The sequence below is a fragment of the Acomys minous genome (genome assembly GCF_964271855.1).
Source record: "Acomys minous genome assembly, chromosome: 5".
Taxonomy (NCBI): domain Eukaryota; kingdom Metazoa; phylum Chordata; class Mammalia; order Rodentia; family Muridae; genus Acomys; species Acomys minous.
Genome location: NC_140494.1, coordinates 71370654 through 71393122, shown reverse-complemented (window position 1 = coordinate 71393122; position 22469 = coordinate 71370654). Strand labels below are relative to the sequence as shown.

The window sequence follows — 22469 nt, the reverse complement described above, 5'->3', positions numbered from 1 at the left end:
ATAATCTTTCCAACCCTATACTCATTAGTTTGTGCATAAACAGGTTTTATAGAAACCTAAACTTGGAGCCCTTTCCACACTTCCAAATATTTAGATTGCTTAGTCTTTAAAGTTCTACAAAGTCATAGTGCTTTAGAACTTCAAAAGTTCAAGAAATCAAATTTACCAAAATAAATGCCACTCTGACAATTCAATGGACATCTTCACTTTAAGGCCTTTGTCACAAATCTGAATCTTTATTGTTCTGAAATAAATGTTAAAAACATAACTTGAAACAAAAATGTCAATATTCAGTCTCAGAAGACATGTGGCTCAATGCCCATCACATGTAACAAGAAAACTTCCTTTAAAAAAAAGGAAAAAAAGTACTATGAGAAGTCTTTCGTGAGTGAAAATGCACCCTCTGTATATCCTCCCTCCTCTTTGTGCATTTTCTTCACAAGATTTGCATTTTCTTCACAACAGTTCTTGCTATGATGTTTGACGGATTTTTTGCCACTCAACAAATTCATCAAGAAGAACAGGCCCTAGAAAGAAGAAACGAGTTTTGTTATAATTCAATAAACTGATTCCTTGAAATAGCTCCCAGGTGGCAAGGGCCCACCTGACCTGTCCTTTGCCTACTGCTTCCTGCTTTCCCCCAGTTATTTCCTTCTCAGGAGTGTTTCATGAACTCCCTTATATAGGAGGCAAAAATTAACCTTTGCCCGTAACACTGCATTCAAACACTCAGAAAATATATTTTTGTTATATCAAGAAGTATGAGCACTTGTTAAGGGGGAGTGGCCACACGAGACCTTATTGTAAAAATAGGACATAGTAAAAAAGAACAGCATAAAGCAAACGCCTACTACCTGACTGACCACTATTCTGAAAATAAGTTTTATAAGGTTTCAAATGTTTACCAACAGAAGCCAAGTGGTCAATTTAAATGAGGTTTCAGTATTTGTATTTTCAAAATGTATGGAAAGTATGACCACGAAGAATTATGCTTGTCTTGTTTTTCTCAAAACATAAAACCTCTGGGTGTTCTTTCCTCTCTTGCTTTTAGCACACCATGCAAAAGCAGCCGGGCAGGCAAAGCAGTAAATGGCAATGTTGGAATACTGCGTGGACTGCCAAACTGGAGAGCAAGTTCAACACAAGCCACTACTTGGTTCCAACCTCTGAAACCTACAAAGGAATACAGGTGCAATGCGTCAGCTTTTCTGATCCTTCAAATAAATTTACAAGCTTATTTTTATATCATACCTCTCAGTTTTAAATGCTAGTTCAACATATACAGATACTTATCTGTAGGCCCTATGTAGCCTTTGGGCTGCTAGCTGGCTGCCAAAATGATTATTTCTTCAAACAAGAATTCAACCCAACCCCATCCTGTAGGGAAAGTACACTACATATGAGAGACAGGCTGTCTCTTTAGTACCTTGCTTCCTCCGTGCTGAAGTGTATTATTTCATTGTCACTTTTACTTACTCTTGTACTCCTGAGAACACTGAAAACACTACAGCACCCCTAATGACAGCAGAGATCACAGCTTAAGAGTTGTACAGAATTAATTTGTTGCACTGTTGTCCTTTTAAATACAGAAATGAAAAGGCAAGGGGCAAACTAGGGTTATGACTTCTAGGCTGAGAAATGATCATTAGTTGTAATGTCTAGTCACTGAGGAATCAAAGCTTTTCATTAACTAGCATAGATCTTACAGCACTGCTGAATCTAGACTCTGTCTCCCCCACACTCTGATTAAGTAATGAGTTACTCTCACACTAGTTCAAACTTTTTGCTAATATTACAGAATGCATAGTCTCATTTAGTATCTTTAGGAATTTTATTTTCATAGGAATTCATAATATACTTACAAGCACCATCTTCATCGTAGTTACTAAGATCGGCATGAACTGTTCTGCTGAACTCTAATACATTGTACCACTGATCTTTGTTCATAACACGATACTTTGATTGCTGTGGAAAACGATATAAACATTTGGGCTACAGAACCAACACTCTTATTGGGGCTTGGTTTTAGTGACTCTAGTTGTCCATTTCTTATTTGGCCTTTTCTAAAACATTTCTTCCTTTCTTAATTACTTGCTTTTCAAGGCTCATTTACATGCCACCATCTATTTTATTCCTGAAGGCAATAAGACTAACACTGAGATTTACATATGTGTATACCCATGTGGCACTCAATTAGATCAAAATATAGAACCTATCTTACATGTAGTTGTTCTGACTGTGTAGTTTCCACTATATAGAACCTGTGTGCATTGTGCACTTTGAAGGAGGCATCTACAGTAGTAGTAGACACAATAAGAGCTTGGATCCAAATCTGATTGTGGACATTCAATTGAATGTTCTTGGGGAAGTTATTTCTGTGGCCGAGAACTTGGCTGGAAGGAGCTCAGGGCTCCATCCCCTATAGTACAACTAGGTATGAACACACACTAGCAATCCCCGCACTTGGGAGGCTGAAGCAGGATGCTCACATCATCAAGGATAGCCTGAGCTATCTAGCAAGACCCTGTCAATGCCCCCCTTAAAACACAATCTCCTCCCAAAACCAACACCCAACCCACAACAACAGAAACAAAATAAATCCCCCAAATACCAAACTAATCCCATTTCCTCAACAGCTAAATGATACAACTTGCTTAAACATAGCTAGGTCTCTTCAAACCCCCACAGAAATGATTATTTTCATATTTAGCTAAATGTATGTTTATTTGTTCAAGTAGCAAAAAAGGTAAGTATCAATCATCAAAAATATCAACTTTACTGGTCACAAAGATTTACCAATATACAAAACTGATTTACCCAGGCTTTAAATAAAACTTCTCTGGTAAAGTTTCTGTGACAAGCAAACAGTATGATGTTATTTCCAATAGGAATAGGAAATGGTTAGAACTATGACCAAAGAACGAAAGTTAGTAAGTTTAAAAATAAGTATAAAGTCAGACAAATGAATCAATGGAAAAAGGATCACACCTTAGAGCCGCTGGATTTAGCAGGTGCAGTAAAACTGTTAGAAGGACGTTGATGGGATGGATGTACCATATGATGCACAGTAAGCAGTGTAGCAGATGACTATGACAGCCATGCTCATATCTGTGCATACTAAGTATTAACACCATACTCTATTTCTCAATATTGAGTCCAATTAGAAAATAAAAGTTTTATTGCTAAAATAAATTCAGTTGTGTATGCTTCTACCTAAGACTAGGGGGTGGGGAGTGGGACTGAGGTAGAATCTGGTGTAGAAGCTTGAAATCTGTGTGCTAACATCCATTTTCTTTTACCAAAACCTCAAGAGAGTAAGTTCTAGCACTGGCTCCTCCTAAGTAGAATGAAAATCCCTTGAACTTGTTTTAATGGGGTATAGAGGATGGTATCAAAGTGTTAACAAATGCAAGGCCTGTATCCTATTACCAAGTTACAGCCCAATTCCCAAGTATCTTATGTACAGAATATATTAATAGCACAAACTTTTGCCTAAAACTATCTTAGCAGATTTCTTTACGCATGCTGAATTCTTTAAAGTATAGAATTTGTTTCATCAAAGTGTATTTTCAATCCATTTTTAAACATTTTGAGATACTCATACATACCTCCAGGTACTGGTAAAATACTGAAAAGAGTGGCCACGTTCTTCCAAGCAGCAGTGCTAACATAGACTTAGCAGTATCGATATCAAGGCTTCTCTGATCTTTATCCTAAAGTATTAGTAAAAAAATTTAAGTATGTTCATAAAGTGAAACCACTTAGGATCTGAAGGGGAAAGTTGCACCCACCCTTGCAAAATCAAAGGCATATCTATAGATATTCTTGAATGATGAGATGTCATTCAGCTGTGAGCACAAAAATTCAAATCTGCTCTGTAACTTTTCTGTGCAGTCACACCTTAAAGACAGAAAGAGAACATTCTATGAGTGAGTGCATATATGAAAGTACTTTATTTATTCTTAGCTTGATAATTTAAACTAATAGATATGTTTTTACACTACCAATGCAATAATAAAGCAGAGAAGAATGACAGAGTACACTGTAGAACTTCAAGAGCACTAAATATGTCAACCAAAAATTCCAAGCAAATCCCAAACATGTCTTGGTGTAAGGGTCAGAATGCCTCAGAATGCCTGCCTTCTGGGCTCCACACCCCATGTTTGATCTTAGTTCTGTTTCTTCAACACGAATTGAGCAAATGATAATAACCAGGTCATTGCTGTATTTCTTTAGAAAGTTCTTAGGTATCAGCTTGGTGAAAAGGAGTCGTACAAGTTTAGGATATCACAGAGGAAATTAACACATTAACTGACCTAATCACAAACCCAGATTCCCGCAGATTTGGTCAATAAAGTCAAGTCTAATCATCAAAGCATCCAACTTAAGAAAGGCGCAAATGTAAAACTACAAACAAGTTGCCCAGGTTATATTTAAAGACGAGACAGAAAAAAAAAAAGATGAGACAGTTAACACAAACACCTAAATCAATGGAATGCTCAAAAGTCTTGCTGGTTTTCTGATGCTGTCAAGCTCCACTACCTAGAGCAAGAAGGCAGGCAGGCAAGGAAGGCCTTCTCACTCGGAGTGAGTCCCCAGGTGCATTCTAGACATTTTTAGTTACCATTCTCAAGTCATGGCTATTGCTTTGGCACGCCTTTATTTCTTCTATTGGGAAAGGATGCAGAGCAGAACACAGGACCTAACTCACACTTGCTATCAATATGTAACAACCCAACTTCCCTTGATTAAACTGGTTGTGTCATCTACTGTAACCACAGTACTCCATTCAAACTGAATTTCAGAATTTATGATGCAAGACCAAAAATCTTCCTCAGCTTAAGTCAGCAACTCGAGGATCAATGTGGTATGGGTCATAATTCTATTTGGTGTGTCACTATTGTAGTTTATTTAATCTTTAGTACTTATAAAAAGCTGAATTTCATGCTGCTACATGTTTGACACATTGATAAGACTTTTAAAAACATTCCTTGCTAGCTTTGATAGCATCAGAAAATGAAATAAGGAGTATTTTTTGAAAACATTAAACATTGCAATTAGCATTTGTCCAAACTGGATAAAGATAAATTTGTAGCTACTCAATTAACATTCAAATTTGGCCATTCATTTTCTATTTTTCTGTAACCAATTTTTACTATTTAATTTTTCTGATCATTTTATTATTTAACACAAACTCCAATTTAACAGGACATTATAAGGGTGGGGGATGAGAGTAATCAGTATGCATTATATACATGTATGTCATTGTCAAAGAACAAATTTGAATAATAAAAACTGATATTTATTAAAATTACATAATATTTTTAACCTATCACTGATTTTTAACTTTTTTTTTGTCCAATATCACCAGAATTTAAGTCATTTAATAAATACAGTGTTTGAGATTGCAGATTTCCTTCTTTGAGAGAAGACCTGGAAAAAACAAATACAAGCAAAGCCTTTCAGTGGATTTGGGCCTGAACGACTACAGGAGGGGCGAAACCCAAACAAGATGAGAGAACAGCGAATACTGAAACGTTCTTACAGAAAACAAATTACCCATTTTGACAAGATTGAGGAGTGTGCTTCTCTTCTCTCTTCTGCTAAGCACAACTGATGCACAAGGAGCATTTAAGCCATAAGATCCTGAATGAAAGCAAGTGTGGCGGCACGCACATGTATGTAACCCCAACATTTGAGAAGCTGAGGCAGGAAGATTCTGAGGTCAAGGCCAGTGTAGGTTCATTGTAGCAAGATCTTAAATTCTGAAAGAGAAAGACTTTAAGAATGACATATGGTCATGCGGCCACTCAGTTTCTTTTTGCCTCACATATGCTTAAAGGGGCAGACGACAGCAAGTTGAGTGTGGTGGCAAATGCGTATTAGTCCCAGCTCTGGGAAAGCAGAGGAAAAATAAAGCCATTGTGGCTAGGCAGATGGTTCAAGGAATAGAGTGCTTGTCACATGAGTGTGAGGACTAAAGTGCCAGGCAGGTGTTGAGTTCTGGGTTCAACTGAAAGATCCTGCCTATGGAGTAGAAAATGACTGAGAATGACATGGGCCTCCATACCCACGAGTACGTCAAAGTGCACACACCTACACACATACATGTATCATACACAGAGAAAAGGAGAAGAAACCCAAACACTACTGGTCTAAAAAAAGTAACAATAAAATACATCCTAATGATATTCTGATATATTCATAGATTAGTGCCCTTTCAGCCATCATGAGACATACTTCTCTGTAGCAGATGGAAACAAAGCTTGGCTACTCAGCTCTAAATGAGGTGTCTCCATCAGATTCCCCTTAGAGCTCAGGAAACCTGTGCAAGGAGAGGCAGAAGGAGCAGAGAAGCTAGAGGGGATGGAGGACAGCGGAACAAGGCTGGCTGAAACAACCGAGCAAAGCTCATATGGACTCAGCAGCAAGTATAAGGGCCTACATGGGTCTATACCCATGTAACAGCAAATATACTATAGCTTTCAGCTTAGTACTTTGATGAACTCCTGAATGTGTGAACAAGTAGACCTTTTATTCCTGTGCCTGCTCTTAGAACTCTGTTCCTTCTGTAGGGTTGCCTTGTTCAGCCTTGATATGATGGTTTTTGCTTTACCTTATTATATTTTATTTTGTTGAAAAAATAAAACAAATGTCTTTAGGGGGGGGGAGAGCTGCAGATATAGCTCGGTGAGCCAGCACGTGGCCAGCAATTCCCCAGGTTCAGGAAGACAGAGAAAGAAGTAGCCTGTGAAGACAGAAGGTTCGAATTGTGAACACTATTTCAGTCAAGTGTCACTAAAACAGTGGTCCAACTCCTAGCAATGGCGACGGAGACTGAATTAGTGCCCTAAAGTGTCCAACTCCTAGCAATGGCAATGGAGACTGAATTAGTGCCCTAAAGTGTCCAAGTTCAGCACAACACAGTAAGAGTGATCCCTAATTCCCGCAGCGTCACAGAAGCTACACAAGAACAAGGACTTGTACTCACTCTAGGAGTAACGAACAACCAAGCTTCCTCTGCCCAGGGGTGCTATAGTTTCCTTGATGATGAGTAAGGTCTTTACAATCTTTCAGTATTAACAAGAGCATAGCCCCCGTATGGTCAGTAACTCTACGGGAACAGTGAGAAGACACTCCTACCAGATCCTGATAAAGTGTCAGGATGTTGCACTTGGTCTAACAACTCTCATTCCTGCTCAGGGGTATAGGAAACATTCCTTCCTGAGTGTAGAACCGGAGCATTACTTTCCGCCTGCACTTGCCAGTCAACAGAAAACCCTCTTCTGCTGAAGTGGTGGTACAATATGCAAATTGAAAAATAAAAGGACTGACTAAGATGCAGAATTGCATGGCATAATATCCAAACTCTCCACGTTGTAACAGAAAGAGCACTTACCAAGACAAGAAGGCAGATTTCAAATGGAATGTTTAGACATGTATTTTTTTTTGTTGTTTAGACGTATCTTACATCTTAAAGCAGATGTCATAAAAATGCTTCAAAGGTTATTAGAACGTACTAAAACAACAGAAAACTGTAAGAAAGGGAAAAAAATCAAAAGAACAATCAAATGTAATAAAGAAAAAAGTGGAAATGTTTGGATAGCAAAATACATCCTCAAATTTCAGTAACATAATACATATTTTAAATAGAGCAATTACAAGCTATACACAGCCTGGGTTCATAAATAAAATTAAAACCCACAGTCCAACTAGATACACTGTTTTGAACAAACAAACTAATACAAGTAGGTTTAAAGTACATGATTGAGGGGAGGTAAAAGGTAAATATGAGCAAAGCACAGTATGTATGTATGTATGTATGTATGTATGTATGAATGAAAATAGCACAGCGAAACCCATTTTTTATGATAAATAAAAAATAATTTAAAGAAAGACACAGTAAAAGATTGGAAAATGATCTATCACAGAAGATAGCCAAAAGAAAACAATAGTGGCTACATTTGTATTAACTAATGAAACCTCAAGCAAAGACAGTAATCAGAACAAAGAGGACAACTGATGTGGAAGTTTTGGTCATATGTAAACATGGTCTTGTCTGAATCCCAGGCGTGAGCTATGGGGCTGCTCCAGTCTGTCCACAGCAGATAACTGCCTCCTCAGAGGGCATGTGATGTCTGTCAGCTGTGAACTACGTCTTGCAGGGGTGTGGTTCTTGTCAGTGGGGATGAAAGGCAGACTCATAGAGAAACTGGGGGCTCTGAGAAAGAAGAAGGCTGCTGATGTCCCCCTTCACACCCCCCCCCCCCCGGCCTGCTGCTCCTGGTTGCTGTTGATGAGGTCTGATGATAAGAAGCTGAAGTTATCATGAAATGAGGATGCTCTACGACCTTAAACAGCAGGAAGCAGCTGAGGAAAACTACACCCCCTCTCCCCAATAACCTTTCTCCCCTACCTAGTGCTGGGGTGTTGGAAGAGATTGGGATGGAGTACGGAGGAAGGAAGAGATTTAAGGAACTCAAAATAAAAACAGTTGGTTAAAAGTATGCCACCAGACAATTGTATGACAATAAAAGGTCAATCCATCAAAGACATAGTGACCCTAAACAATCCAACATGTACCAAACCACAGTAATCTGATATGATTCCCATTCTACTCAGGTCTTAAAATATGTCCTGTTATTAATATGCATGATAGGTTATCAGCCAGATCTTAGGGGACCAGGTATATGATTTAGATGTCCTTACAGCAGATGACAGATGTATAAATCCTGACACAGTGAGCCCTCTCATTTTTAGCCTTGGACTATTTTTTGTAATTTATAGATGAATTACAGTATGCTTTTTCAAAATATGCCTTTATATTTTATCAAGAACTTAACCATTTTTCATGGAAATTACTGCTTTATACTTAGTGTGTCACATTGCCATAAGTGCAATCCATTTTTTTTGTTAAGTCTAACTTGGCTAAGGACTAGTTCCTTACAACATGGTTCATGTAAAAATAAGAAAAATCTACTCTAACTACTCATGAGAAATCAGGATCTGTTACAAGTGAAACAGTTAGCTCTAGTGTTAGTTGAAAATCCAGTCAACTGGGCTGGGCGTGGTGGTGCATGCCTGTAATACCAGCAAGTACTCTGGGAGGGAGAGGCAGGCAAATCTCTCCGAGTTTGAGGCCAGGCTGCTGTACAAAGCCAGTCAGGAGCAGTCAAGGATACACAAAGAAACCTTGTCTCAAGTCTGGAGCAGTCAAGGATACACAAACAAACCTTGTCTCAAAAAACCAAAAATAAATGAATGACTGAATAAATAAATAAGTAAAAACACTGTTTAAGTTATCAACTTACATTTTATCTTGGGATTAGGACATTAACTTGTAAATTTTTCTAAAGTCACCCTAAATGCACGTATCATTTTGTATTACATTGTACATTTTCTATTCTCAGCACTGACAACTGTAAATACCACTCAATTCTGACTCTGAAAAGCACCAGTGATGGTATCTGACTGTCTTGAAGCATCAAATATTCAGATGATTTTTTAAAAGATGTATTTGTATGGGTGTTTGGTTTGCATGTCTGTCTGTTCACCACATGCATGTAGTACCTGCAGGGGCCAGAAAAAAACATCAGATCCTCTGGAACTGGAGTTACAGAGGGTTGTCAGCCACCACGGGGAGTGGGTATGGGCTGGGGGCAGTGATGGGAACTGAGTGCAGGTCCTCGGCTAGTACAGAAACTGCTTCAAGCCACTAAGTCATTTCCTCAGCTTCTGACTTAGTTATGTAAAAATAAACACGCATATCACTCTCATTAGTATATAAATTTGCTTTCATCTGGTGTAAATAATTAAACTGTATGCATATGTTTCAAAATGAATTTGATTTTTTTCTCAGCATATGGTTAATTGTATGCTTATTTTATATACTTATAAAACTAACCAAAAATATCTTGGGGTCATTACCTCTCTGGCTTCCACAGCAACTTGTATTCAAGTACATATAACCACATATAGAGAGACAATACACATAATTAAAAATAAAATCTTCTGAAACATAGGAATAACAACTTCATAGGAATGCCACAAGATAAATTAAACCTTTCAGCTTGGTTTCCTTATTGCTCCTGCATGTATATGTAGTTATGTATGTGCAGCCATGTAGGCTCAGGTTATCTGCATGTGGAAGACAATGTCCAATGTCTTCTCTGACTGCTCTCAACCTAACCGAGGCAGGGTCTCCCACTAAACCAGAGCTCACTGACTTGGCTAGTCTGCTAGCAGCTTACCTTTGGGATGCCCTGGCTCTGCCACCCCAGCTCTGTGGGCTCCACTATGGTGCCCGTCCAGCCTTCTGGTGTGGGCATTGGGACACATAACTTGTGTTGTCAAGTGCTTTATCCACTCATCTTCCCAGCCCCATTTCTTACTTTCAAACAACAATTTTGGAGTATCTCATGGGAATATTATGTGAAACTGCTCCTTCTGAGACACACACCTCATTCACCTCACCTACACTACACAGTGATGTCCAAATATGTCCTAGCATCCATAAAGCTTTCATTTAGGTCTTGTGTAGAGAAAGAAGCTAACACCACCAACTGGGTCCCCCCTTATTTAAGTGTATGGGTGTTCTGTGTCTCTATATACTGTGCACGTGTGCCAGGAAACTGCAGAGGTCAGAGTTACAGACTGTTGTGAGCCACCATGTAGATAGTGAGAATTAAACCCAGGTCCTCTGCAACAACAGCCAGTGCTTTTAACTGCTGAGCCACCTCTCCAGCCCCTATTTACTTTTATTAAGGTTAGGATGGTGCAGATAGCTCCACATTTATCACCAACATTATAAGCACATTAACGCAACTATAAAACCAGGAACCATAACCAGGCAATTATCAGTACCACACAATTCCCAAATAAATTTAGTAGTTCAGACTCTCAGTCATCTCCAAACTTAGAAAGAACATTCCTATATATACTTAAACAGTCCATCATGAATAGTAAGAGATTATGTTTTTAAATAACATTCAATAAAACCAAAGAGATTTTTTGGTTCCTGACACAATGAAAGATTCCCAAAGAATAGAGTGGTTTGAATGAGTACAGAATGGGCTTCAATTTCAACATAAGGATTTAGGCAAAAATACTTCAAGAAACGTTTAAACAAGAGGAAAGTTCATGTATGCACCAGACCTAAGTGAGGCTCTCTTCCTACTGTGTGAATGCCAGTAAGTATGTTGTGGCACGCTGACGTAACAGAACTGTATCATGTTTCAGATTAAGAATCTTTTCTGTATACTAGAAACACTGTCTACCCCTCAAGGAACCGGAACGTAGAAGGCGGCACTTTGAAATTGTCAGACTCTGAGAAGAACAGAGAGAAGAAATGCTGGAGATCGGCATTTGGCCTAAACTCCAAGTGGATGGACGTCACACACACCTACCAGTCCCCTGCCTACAAACACCACCAACCAACTCAAAGTTCCCCATTCTTCCCTTTCTTAAGATTTAGTCAAGCCAGTCCTTTTCCTTCTTGACAAAGTCCAGGTCACAAGATAAAGCCCAGAAAATGTGCAACATGGCCCCGTCTGGAAGGAAATTTACTATTTATTCCTACAACTGTTACTGTCATGATGACTACCACTGCTTTTCATCACCACGATCACCTACAGTCCCTTCAAAAGGTTGTGATCATAGTTTTCTCCACCAGGATGGTTTTTAACCCTTACGCCAACATCAAATGTTTAGCTAGCAGATGTGGGAGAAGTTCTCTGCCCAGTGTAACATGCCGGGGGAAAACCTCCCAAGAATCTTTAGAACTATGTTCCTTAGAGAAAAATAAAGGTCCACAGCCTCCCAAGAACATGGAAAATAGCACATCTTAACAGGGACAAGGTTCAGCTTCTATAAAACCCTCAGGAGACCCTAAAACATCAATAACACTCACTTAAACACTATTGCAAAAGTCTTGTGTGATTCCTAAGCTCAAAAATTGGATTGTTTCCCAAAAAGTATGGTTTAAATTCCCTCTACATGTTAGATAAAATACTAAATAATGTAACAATATTATGCCATATAGCTGAAATTTTAAACACACCCTGGCAATATTATATACTTTGTGATTCTAACAACTAGATTACCTCTTTCAAATCCCATGAAACATAAAACTGCCAATTATTTATAACTCTGTGCTTGACAAATTATTTCATACAAAATGAACTAATTTATAAACATCTATAAGAACACCTGTAGACAGGTGTCTTTTAAAAAAATATTCTAAAACTTGTGAAGCATTACAACATCCAGATAATTAATCGTAATTATTTTAGTTAAATATTCCTGACCTCCATGCACAAATTATTCTTTAGTGGCATTTTACTCAAAATTTCTGTGAACTAAAAAGTAAGTTTAACAGTTGACAGTTATCTTGATGATTTGAAGACTATCAGATTCTTAGTTTAAATTCTAAAACAACAACATCATCTCAAGGGAAATAGAATATAGTTCCATATTTTATTATGTTAAATCAGACAAATTAAAACCTATCTGTTTTTATACTAAGGTGGATTGGTTGGCATCTCTTATTTTAAATTTCACGTTATAAACTATCTCCTCACTATCAAGTTCATCACAAGGTTACAGCGGTAGACTTGGCCAGTTGGGGAGGCACCATGTACTCTGATGGCAGTCTAGATCATAGGGAAGGGAAATCGCCTTTCTCCAGGCAAATGTCAAGACCATGTTATTCCATCAGAGTCATGGATGATATCTGAGGGAGAGACACTTCTAGCGGTGCTTTGCATAGTCTGTTAGCCTTCTGTAGGAGATGACACAGAAACCATGTTCACAGGCTAATCAAATCCTATCCTTGTACTTAAGACCAATACTAATTATTTAGGAAAAATCTAAGTCATATTTTGTAGTAAAATATTTTGAAGTACAAAAGCTCTGTAATTACATTAACTATGGAAAGAATCCCAATAAGGAACTTTTTGGTTTACAAATACAAAATCACCTATAGGCTGCTACTCCCCAAAAAGCAACCTATAAAAAACAGTAAAAAAAAAAAAAAAAAAGCCCAAAAACCAAAAATCACAATAGTGTCAAAGTATTTTCATCATTAATATACCATATTAGACCTAACAATGTTAATAAGATGGAGCTTCATAAATATGAGTTTATATTATTTGATCAGCTCGGCTTATTTCTACATAGTCTTTTTACTAAAAGCTAATTATATGATGCGAAAGTTTTAAAAAAACTTGTAATTAAAGCATGACAGAATTCACTCTTCTCAAATACTATAAAATGAAATGGCTTCTATTTTATTAAAGAAATCCATAAATGAAAGGGGGGAAAAGAAAGAGAAAGAAACTTAAGCTGTGGTGAGCCAAGACCATAGCCAGGAAGCATCTTGGACCTTGGCATAATACATTGAGTGGACCTGGGGCAGGCTGTCTTGTGACCTCTTTCCCTCCTTGCCTCAGGGTACATTCCAGAAGGCTGCCTTGTAACCTCTTCTCCTCCCTCAAGGTAACTCTCTAGCTGTTCTCAGTATTCCTGGAATTACAGAGGCCTTCAGAGGATGAGGGAAACAAAGTCTACAGATAACACCTTGTGGTTCCAGATGCCTAACAATTCCACCCAACCCCAGAACCACAGGGGCCCACGCCCTGCCAAACTTCCTGACTTCCTGATATCTTGCGAAAACCGCCCACCCGCATCACCCCACTCAGCCTCCTGCTTCAATGGTACATATTTGCCTGTGAGAAAATAAAATTTGGTCAGCTTGATCAGACTCCTTGACTTGCTGTCTGTTCTTCATGTCTCTTGTCCTCCATTCTCTCCCTAGGGGTCCGAGGGTCCCAGTTGATTGTCATTAAGCCAGGCATGGTACCTTATGTTTTTAATCCCAGCACTGGGGAGGCAGAGGAAGGCATATCGATGTGAGTTCGAGGCCAGCCTTATCTACAAAGCAAGTCCAGGACAGCAAGGATGACATAGAGAAGCCCTGTCTTGAAAAACCAAAAAGAAAGAAAGAAAGAAAAAGAAAAGAAAAGAAAAGAAACTTAAATTCTAGATCCTAAGTCTGCCACAAGAAACTATGGAAACTTCACTAAGTATTTTGTTAACCGTTTTGCATCTCATACTCTTTATTTATAAATTAAAGAGAAAAACTGGTTTTAAATTTTATCCTAGAAATTATCATTTGGCTCATCTGAGAAAAGGACTTTATCCAAGGAATGAATATGTGTGTGTGTGTGTGTGTGTGTGTGTGTGTGTGTGTGTGTGCATGCGCGTGAGCATGCATGCTTTTTCATATAGTGAATACTGACCAGTCTCATCCCCGACTTACCACTGTCTTTCCAATAAATTTCTTTACCAGTTACACAATGATAGGACTTATGCCTGTGAACATGTTCTCTCTCCCCCTCTCTCATGTATGTTAATGTTGGTTTAATAATAGAAGAAAATAAGGCACCCAAAATTCAAATACCTAATCTTACTGTCTGGTAAATACATAGACATCCTTTCTTAAGAACTGAGTGCTAGATAAACAAGAATTAAAAATAGTTTACATGTGCTAGTAAAACCATTATCAACACAGAAAACTACAGGGTTAACAGCACAGTGTTGTCTTAAAAGTTTAACTGAGGTCAGGGATGTGGTACAGCACTCTGTTAGCCTGTGCAAAGCACTGGGTTCAATTCTAAGCAATGGAAAACAAAGGAACAATAAATTAAGAGTGGGGAAAGCCTTTTGTTACTCAAACCTGTCTGTGAACAAGTAACCTTATCCTCCCATCAAATGAATCAACATGCTTTAAGTAACCTGAGTTTTTTCTTAAAGAATATGAAAAAGACAATTATTCATTTGGAAAACCAGAACATAATTTTGCTAGTACCCAAACTGATTTTTTATAAATTAAACCAATTTGATTATTTTTAATGTAAAATCTTACTCCTGAAAACGATGAAGCATAAAATATCAACAAGATCTTTACATAAGCCACCAAATTTGTTTTTTAAAAAATGTTCTTACTGTAATGAGGTCATTCCCTTTAACCATTCTTCCTTGGTAAAAAATCCCATGCTTTCAGCCTCCAATTTCCACGCTAAAACTAACATAATAATCTGGAAAGAACAGAACATAAATGACAGGGAAAAGTCATCAGAGATAATCATGTCTGCATTCATCATGGAGCACATTTTCAAACAATGATTTTGCACTGCCCACTAAACACTATACACTCTGTATTGTTAATTACAAAGCAATGACCTTGCCAGTCTTAAGGCAGTGTTTATGAAGGTAGACTCTCACTCCATTACAAACTATATTTGTATCAAAAGACAAACTTAGCCTGATTTTAAAAAGAAAAAAAGGCATAGGTGTGAATTTATAATATTAAACATGAAGAATATGCTTAATATATTAAAGCCTCAACTTTTAGAAATTTATGAAGAAAATGTTATAATCTATTTGGTTCATAGTACTTAGAAATAAAACATACATTTTCAGGTTCAACACCAATGTCTTCACAAAATTTTTCCATTCCTTCTGGCCCTACAACTTCATCAGGACCTTCAAAGACAAAATAATTTATAGTATTTTATTACAATTTATTATGAACATGAAATAAACTATTATATTAAAGGCACCCGTGAAAATACCACATTTTTACAAATAAGTACATTTGAATTTTAGCATAGCTTTTAAAAATAAAAATATGTCAAAATCTTAAAAATCTTATTCCTTAAATTTGACATTACAATATGAATTAAGGATTTTTTAAACTTTTCTTAAGATAAGGTCTTCAGAATGCATGTAGCTCTTAGTGGCCTGGAATTCACAGAAATACATCTGCTTCTGCCTCTGAGTGGTGGAATTAAAGGTGTGAGCCTACCATGCCCAGTGAGTTAAGAACATTTTTTTAAAAAGCAGCACTAAAGAACTATTCCACTGGAATAGTCCAATAATTTGCAAAAACAAATCTAAATAAAAGTGAACTTACTCATTAAAAACAAACAAACAAACAAACAAACCCAAACTCAAACCCAAACCCAAAAGCCTACTAAGAAATTATTCTGAATAAAAACTTTGACAGTGTAAGGCTATAAAGCATATAGACCGAAGCATCTTTTTTGTTTCTTATTTTAAACCAGAGCACTAAAAGTCAGTGCAGTTCTTCAACTCTTTTTGTTGTTGTTGTTGTTAGATTTCCAAAATACAGTAACTGTATTGCTGCTAATTTTTCTGAGCCTTGAAATGATCTAAATCAAATGTTATGATTTGAAATATTACATAGATTTATCATTACAAAAATGTCTTGAAACAACGTTCCAAAATTATCCAAAAGCAGCTTTTATTTTCCTTAAAAAACAAATCTAAAAACCTAACTTAAAAAACAAACAAACAAAAAGACTTTTAGATAAAAAACACCAAACACCAAAATTAAACAGGCAAATGTCTACACACTTCAATGGACTTCTCAGTTGGAAAGGCTTGAAAACTCCACTTTTGACTTTGCGTGTTCACTACTAGATTTAATACTTTTATACTCTTATCCACCACCATAGTGAAAAGCTCGTGGCAAGAGGTAGAATTAGAGAAGCAATGAGCTTGTTTAGTATCTTCTAACAATCACTTCCACTATTTCTTTCATTCCATTCTTCCTCGTTCCCTATAGCTCAGCCTTTCTTGTTCTCTTTTCTACGTGTTGCACTGTCTTACATGTAAACATACTCATCTAGACTCTGAATATGGAATCTGAGGAAGATCATGCAGTTTTCTTCGTGAGACTCTGTCCTCCTTTAATGTTGTACTCTTTAACTTTCCTTTCTTCAACAATTAGAAAACACTCCAGCTTTAGCTAATCAAGGTACATGAGTTTAGAATCCCAACATTTGGTTAGTAGAGGCAGGAAGATCAGGTGATCAAGGCGAGCTTGGCCTGCACAGGACCACAGATCAAAACAAAGCCAGCCCTACTCACATAAGTCATAGACTACACTAATCTTAGCAGGTACATCTCATAGTACTATAATTAGGTCACAGGTACAAACATAAAGCCAATGTCTTATAAATTTTCTTAGTAGGAAAATATAACCCTCTATTATGTGTTCAATATATTCTTACAGTCTGAAATGAATGCCAAAATGATGTTAACACACGAATAGAAATCAAATCAGTTATATAAAATACACATATGCTCTTAGCCAGACAAGATCTGTGCATGTTAAGTGACTTCCCAAAAGCAATGGAAATATGGGACGTAAGTGTAAAGCAAAGCCTATCCCAAAGTTCACTCCCTAACCGAATGTCAATTATTCTTTTAAACTATAGTGTTCTCAGAAAAGTTCAACCCAGGTAAGATGCATGCAAATTAATTCAATCAATTCTTTCAAGCTCTTTGACTTCCAAATTTAAGCAGTCATGGAACTGATTTAGCTCACCTTATATTTCACTAAGACTAAGGAACTCTAATCGTATTTTTATTCTTTGTAACAGATTTTAAAAATGTTCTTTCAATTTGTGTTTTCCCCTTAGAGCCTTATTATACAATTGGCTTTCTATATCTAAATTGCATAGATATGGATTCACATATCTCACTAAGCTCACTAAGAATATCTGGAAGGTAGTCAGGATAGTCCCAGCCCCTGGGAGAAAGAGGCAGATGGGTCAAAGTCAGTGTGCTCTGGGTTGTGGGATACATGCCTTTAATCCCAGCACTCCACAGGCAGAGAGGCAGATCTCTGTGAGTTTGACAGAAGTTAATTTTGGGAAGCACACACATACATACATACATACATACCCAGTATGTCTGAAGATGCTCTAAGGTAATAATAATACCACCTAACATTATTGAGCTCTGACCATGCATCAGGTACTAGGCTTTGCCTGTATCATCCACTCTGAGTAGGCCTAGCTTATAGTCTCCATCACAAAGGATATCCCCATTTGATAAGAAGGAACATTTACTGTTCATTCAGCAAAGGGCTGATCCCTTATCAAGGAAGTTGCTGCCAAAACAGTCTCTGCAGAAACTTTGTTAAGGACTGTACTGAATTTCTAGTACTTCCACATACTATAACCTGTAACTCCTTGCTATACACATATTGTTTACAATGGTCTCCCTCACTAGGAGCCACATTTGAAAGCCTGGACCATGTCCTGATTTTTTTCATTATTATATCCCAATTAATACCACCATGTAGTCCTCACCGAAAAGCATTCCATAAATATTCATCAAATTCCTCACTTAATGACAGAAGGTAACCTCAAGTTTACTTTACCAGCAATTTTTTTTCCAGTAGAAATGAAATTTGATTGATTTACATAGTCTTGGTCTTGAGGGTCAGTTAGCTGTGGTTTGAATCCTGGCTCTTGTACCATATCATCACTGGCAATTTAATCTAAACCTGAGTTTTTATTCATAAAATGAGGATACCACCTCTTACTTGACAGATGGTTACAAGGAAAACAATATACTATCAAAACAATGATAGTAATTATTAACTGGAACAATGATAGTAATTATTAGCATTGGCTGTTAAAAATGTTACAGAATAGAAAATAAATATTTAATTCAAATCTTAAAGCACCCAGGGAAATTCCAATAAAAGCTAAAAGAAGCATGAAAGAAAGAAAGAAAGAAAGAAAAAAGAAAGAAGAGAGAAAGAAAGAAGACACACACACTAATAATCTTTATGGTATTTAGTAACCTTTGTAAAGTAAAATAAAAATGAGAACCTTTTGATTCTATATAATGTATATGTAAAACTGACATTTTTAATAATGGGTCAACATTTTAAATAGAGGTCAGTAAAAAAAAAAATTCTCTACATTTAAATTGGGTTAGTGGTTGTCTTGGGATACCAGTAATAGCATTTATTTCCCCTGATCTAGAAAGAATCTATTCTGCTACTAAACAATTTTTAAATTATACAATTGAGTTCACTCTGCTGATCCCAATAGCAAAGTTGCTGCCCCCTTTTCAAACTAGCCTAGCTTTCCATACAGTTAGCTGGAACTTTGTAAGTTAAGACACTAACACTTAGTACCTTAACATGGCTAGTACAAATATAAGGCAATAATTGCTATGTATTTTTACTTTATGGAAATACTTTTGAGAATAATAATAAGAGAGAAAAAATGAGGGAAGCAGATAAAAAACAAGAAAGAGAGGGGGAAAAAAATCAGTTTTAGTATCAAAAGACCAAAACCATTCTAAGGAAGAAAAACTGTCATCTGTGCTCATGTGGAAGTCAACAGTCAGGAGGAAACAAGTATTCTTCCCTGTTCATAGCTTTGCTCATCTTGGACTAGCCGTTCTTCAACCACTTCTTAGACTCACCTCAGGTTAGTCTGCTCCTAGAAGAAGATTATCCTGACGCTTTCAGAGTTGGGTTTTATATTATTTCTATCAATTATTATGTCTTCATGATCTAGTATTTAACATACCGCAGTATTAGCATTTAAAAAAAATTTATTATTGCATTTGTTATAGAAATAAAAGTTTAAAGCCAGGCGTGGTAGTGGTGCACACACGTAATACCAGCCTGCGGGAGGCAGAGGAAGGTGGCTCTCTGTGAGTTCAAGGTCAGCCTGGTCTACAAAGTGAGTTCCAGAACAGCCAGAGCTCTTACACAGATAAAACCCATCTTGAAAAACCAAAATACACAAACAAACAAAAACATAAAATTAAAGGGTAAATGTGTTGTATATTATCTCTGAAACTTAAAATTGTTTGCCACAGCACCCTAAAAGCTTCAGAAAATGTTTCTAGTTCAGAAAAAAAAGAGAGAACGCTGAACAGGTAAATGTTTTGCATATTGTTTCCTAGAATATTGATCAGAAAACACTTTACAAAGCTGGGCATGGTGGCATATGCCTTTAATTCCAGCAGAGGCAGGTGGACGGTTTCTGAGCTTGAAAGCCGTCTAGTCTACCGAGTGAGTTCCAAACAGCCAGGACTATAGAAAGAAGCCCTGTCTCACACATCAAAACAAACAAGCAAACAAACCAACAGACCAACAAAAACATAAAAGACAAAGCTTTACCCACTTCTTCCCCAGAATACTTTAGTCAATGCATTTAATGTTAACTGTTTCTATTTATACACCCACAGTAAATGAGTTTCTCCTCTCTTACAAAAAACAGATTAAAAATACTAGTCTTGGAATGGCACTACATTCCAGGCCAATCCCTGACCCTTGAGGCTTGAGCATAATCCCAGCAGACAGTACTAAAACAAAACAGGCCAGCAATGAATAACGTTTAAAGAATAAAACACCGCTTTCAATGCACATGACTGTTATCTTGTTCCATTAATTTCATTACCTGCATACTCATAAAACCAAGCCAGGCACTTCTTTCTTGAAAAGTCTTCCTCTCCACTGATTAGTCTAGCAGGAGGCTGGGATCTGCAATAGCTTGGAAAACACACAAATGTCTAAGACTAAGACTCATCTCTTAGTGAAGAACTATGTTCAAGAATTGCTTCCATGTAAATCCAACACAGTGGTTTCTAAGTTAGCATTATGGGGAAAGGTGTTAATGTATTAGCAGTAAGTATCTGTACTTTATGCATACAAATTTCTGACCAATGAAACTCAAATGCTACTTTGCTTGCTACCAAATTCCAAAAATAGCAACTAAAATGATTTCCTCAGATTTCAAGATTATAAAGAAGTGCAGCCTCAAGTCTCAACCCAAGACGAGTAAATAAAGTGTAAGTCTCTCCCTCTCTGAACTATTCACGCTGAGCTTGTTCTCACCACTAAGCTATATACAGCCATTGAATGCCTAAGGCCTTACTGCGATTCTGCTGACTTGCATGAAAATCCCTGTTCTAATTTAGTCTGAACCACATGAAGTCTACTGATACTGCCCCTTTAACTATTTTAACTGGCCTAATTTAAGTATCTTATATATGATTCTCAAAGAGTTAATAAAGGTTAAGCAAAATGTTAACTATCAAAGGACATAAAGAAACTGTATCACATTAATCACCCAACAACTATTACTTAGACTCTTGTTAAAACACACCAAGGGACCAAGGGAGAGGGGAACAATTGATTAAAAAAGATTAGGATTAAACATGTCACCTCCTTCATGTTTTAAGCAGTGCATTTCTCCTTACAGAGGTATCTCCTTTGTGCAGTGCTGGCTGTCTTGTTTTAATGGTAGCATTTTAACTTGTCACTTTCAGTGTCAACCATTAACACAAAGACAGCCCAAAGGATGAGGGAGGGAGGAATCCCAGTTCTCAAAACTAAACTGCAGTGATTTTCCGCAGCAATTAGGTTTCTGAGGAGTGAACACAGGCCGCGAAGGGAGCAATGGGCTCAACTACAGCGCTGCTCTGTTTTCTTCTTCTCTAAAACAGCACAGAGCACAATGGCTTACAAATGGCTAAAACGGACTGCAGAGCTAACAACGGCTCAACGCTAGGGGGAAAAAAAACCCACACAGGGCCTTTTCCAACTCTGGGTAGGGAACTGGTACAGGTGGAGTGGGGACTTAGAGGCGCCAGTGATTTAAAAGGCGTCCTGCTGGGACCAGCTCGGTTTAGGCCACTTCAAATGCTAACTCAGGAGACCAATTATAGCCGAGGCTGCCTTTCTCCCCATTCCCAAAGCAGCTGTCAACATTCTTTCTGCTCTGCTCCTTTCTTCGCACTCTGACATTTAACAACGTGTGGGCCAAGCTTTCCCCTTGGTTTAAGTGAGACCCAGGGACGCCGTGAACCCTGGCAGAGCTGCCCACTTCTCGGTTGGGAAACGGGAATTTAGGGAGAAGAAGAGAAGAGGGAAGGCGCACGGTTGACGTCCGGCCGTCTGGCTCCTACCCTCTGGGCACTCAAGACAACGAATTGGGGCGACTCCAGAGCGCCCGCACAGGCGAACACGAGGTTCGGTCCCGCAAGGAGGAAGACACTCCGGGCTCCTCACCGACCGCCTCGCCTGAGGACAGAGCTCGCCCCTCTCGTCGCAGCGAGCGGCCGGCGGGCGGCCTGTCCCGCACCGGAGGAGGAAGGAGCAGACAGCGCCTGCGGGTTGTGGGCAGGTAGTACCTGGAGATTTTACACTTTTTGAGGCCCGCGTCTTCGGCGACCGCCGCTGCCACTCCGGGGGCTTTTCTCTTCTTCTTCACTGGCATCTTCCGCCTTCCCCGGCAAGGTGGACAGGGCGGCCGGGGAGGGGGGTCGCGCTCCGCCGCAGGCCCCGCAGCGCCGGTTCCTGCCTGCCAGGGACCGCAGCGGAGGCCCGAGGCGCGACCCCGCCCTGGGTCTCCTTCTTAGGGCTGGTACGGGACAGCGCAGCGCTTCGCCCGGCGCTATCGCGGCTCGGGCTTTCCAGGGGCAGGGACCGGCGACAGCGCGGCACCTAGAGTAGTCACGAAGAGCAAGGCGGCTCGGCCTGACCCGGAAGCGGATGGCTCTACGCCGGAAGTGACGTCGCAGGGGCGCGGGCGGGGTGGGGGCGGATCTCCCTACCTCCGGGATTG

General features: G+C 38.5%; 1 protein-coding gene across 2 annotated transcripts; it reads right to left on the bottom strand.

The window, feature by feature from the left end:
* Positions 1–213: 213 nt before the first annotated feature.
* On the bottom strand, positions 214–22379 carry DCUN1D5 (defective in cullin neddylation 1 domain containing 5). Of its 2 annotated transcripts, XM_084783134.1 has the most exons (8): positions 22036–22379; positions 20301–20392; positions 15473–15543; positions 15004–15095; positions 3792–3900; positions 3609–3713; positions 1863–1965; positions 214–527 (listed from the first exon to the last, which is right to left on the bottom strand). In XM_084783134.1, the coding sequence occupies exons 1-8, from the start codon at positions 22119–22121 to the stop codon at positions 472–474; spliced, it is 714 nt and encodes a 237-aa protein (XP_084639260.1). In that variant the 5' UTR covers positions 22122–22379; the 3' UTR covers positions 214–471. The 2 variants fall into 2 exon arrangements, with proteins under 2 accessions (XP_084639260.1, XP_084639261.1); XM_084783135.1 differs by lacking the exons at positions 15004–15095; positions 20301–20392; positions 22036–22379.
* Positions 22380–22469: the final 90 nt, after the last annotated feature.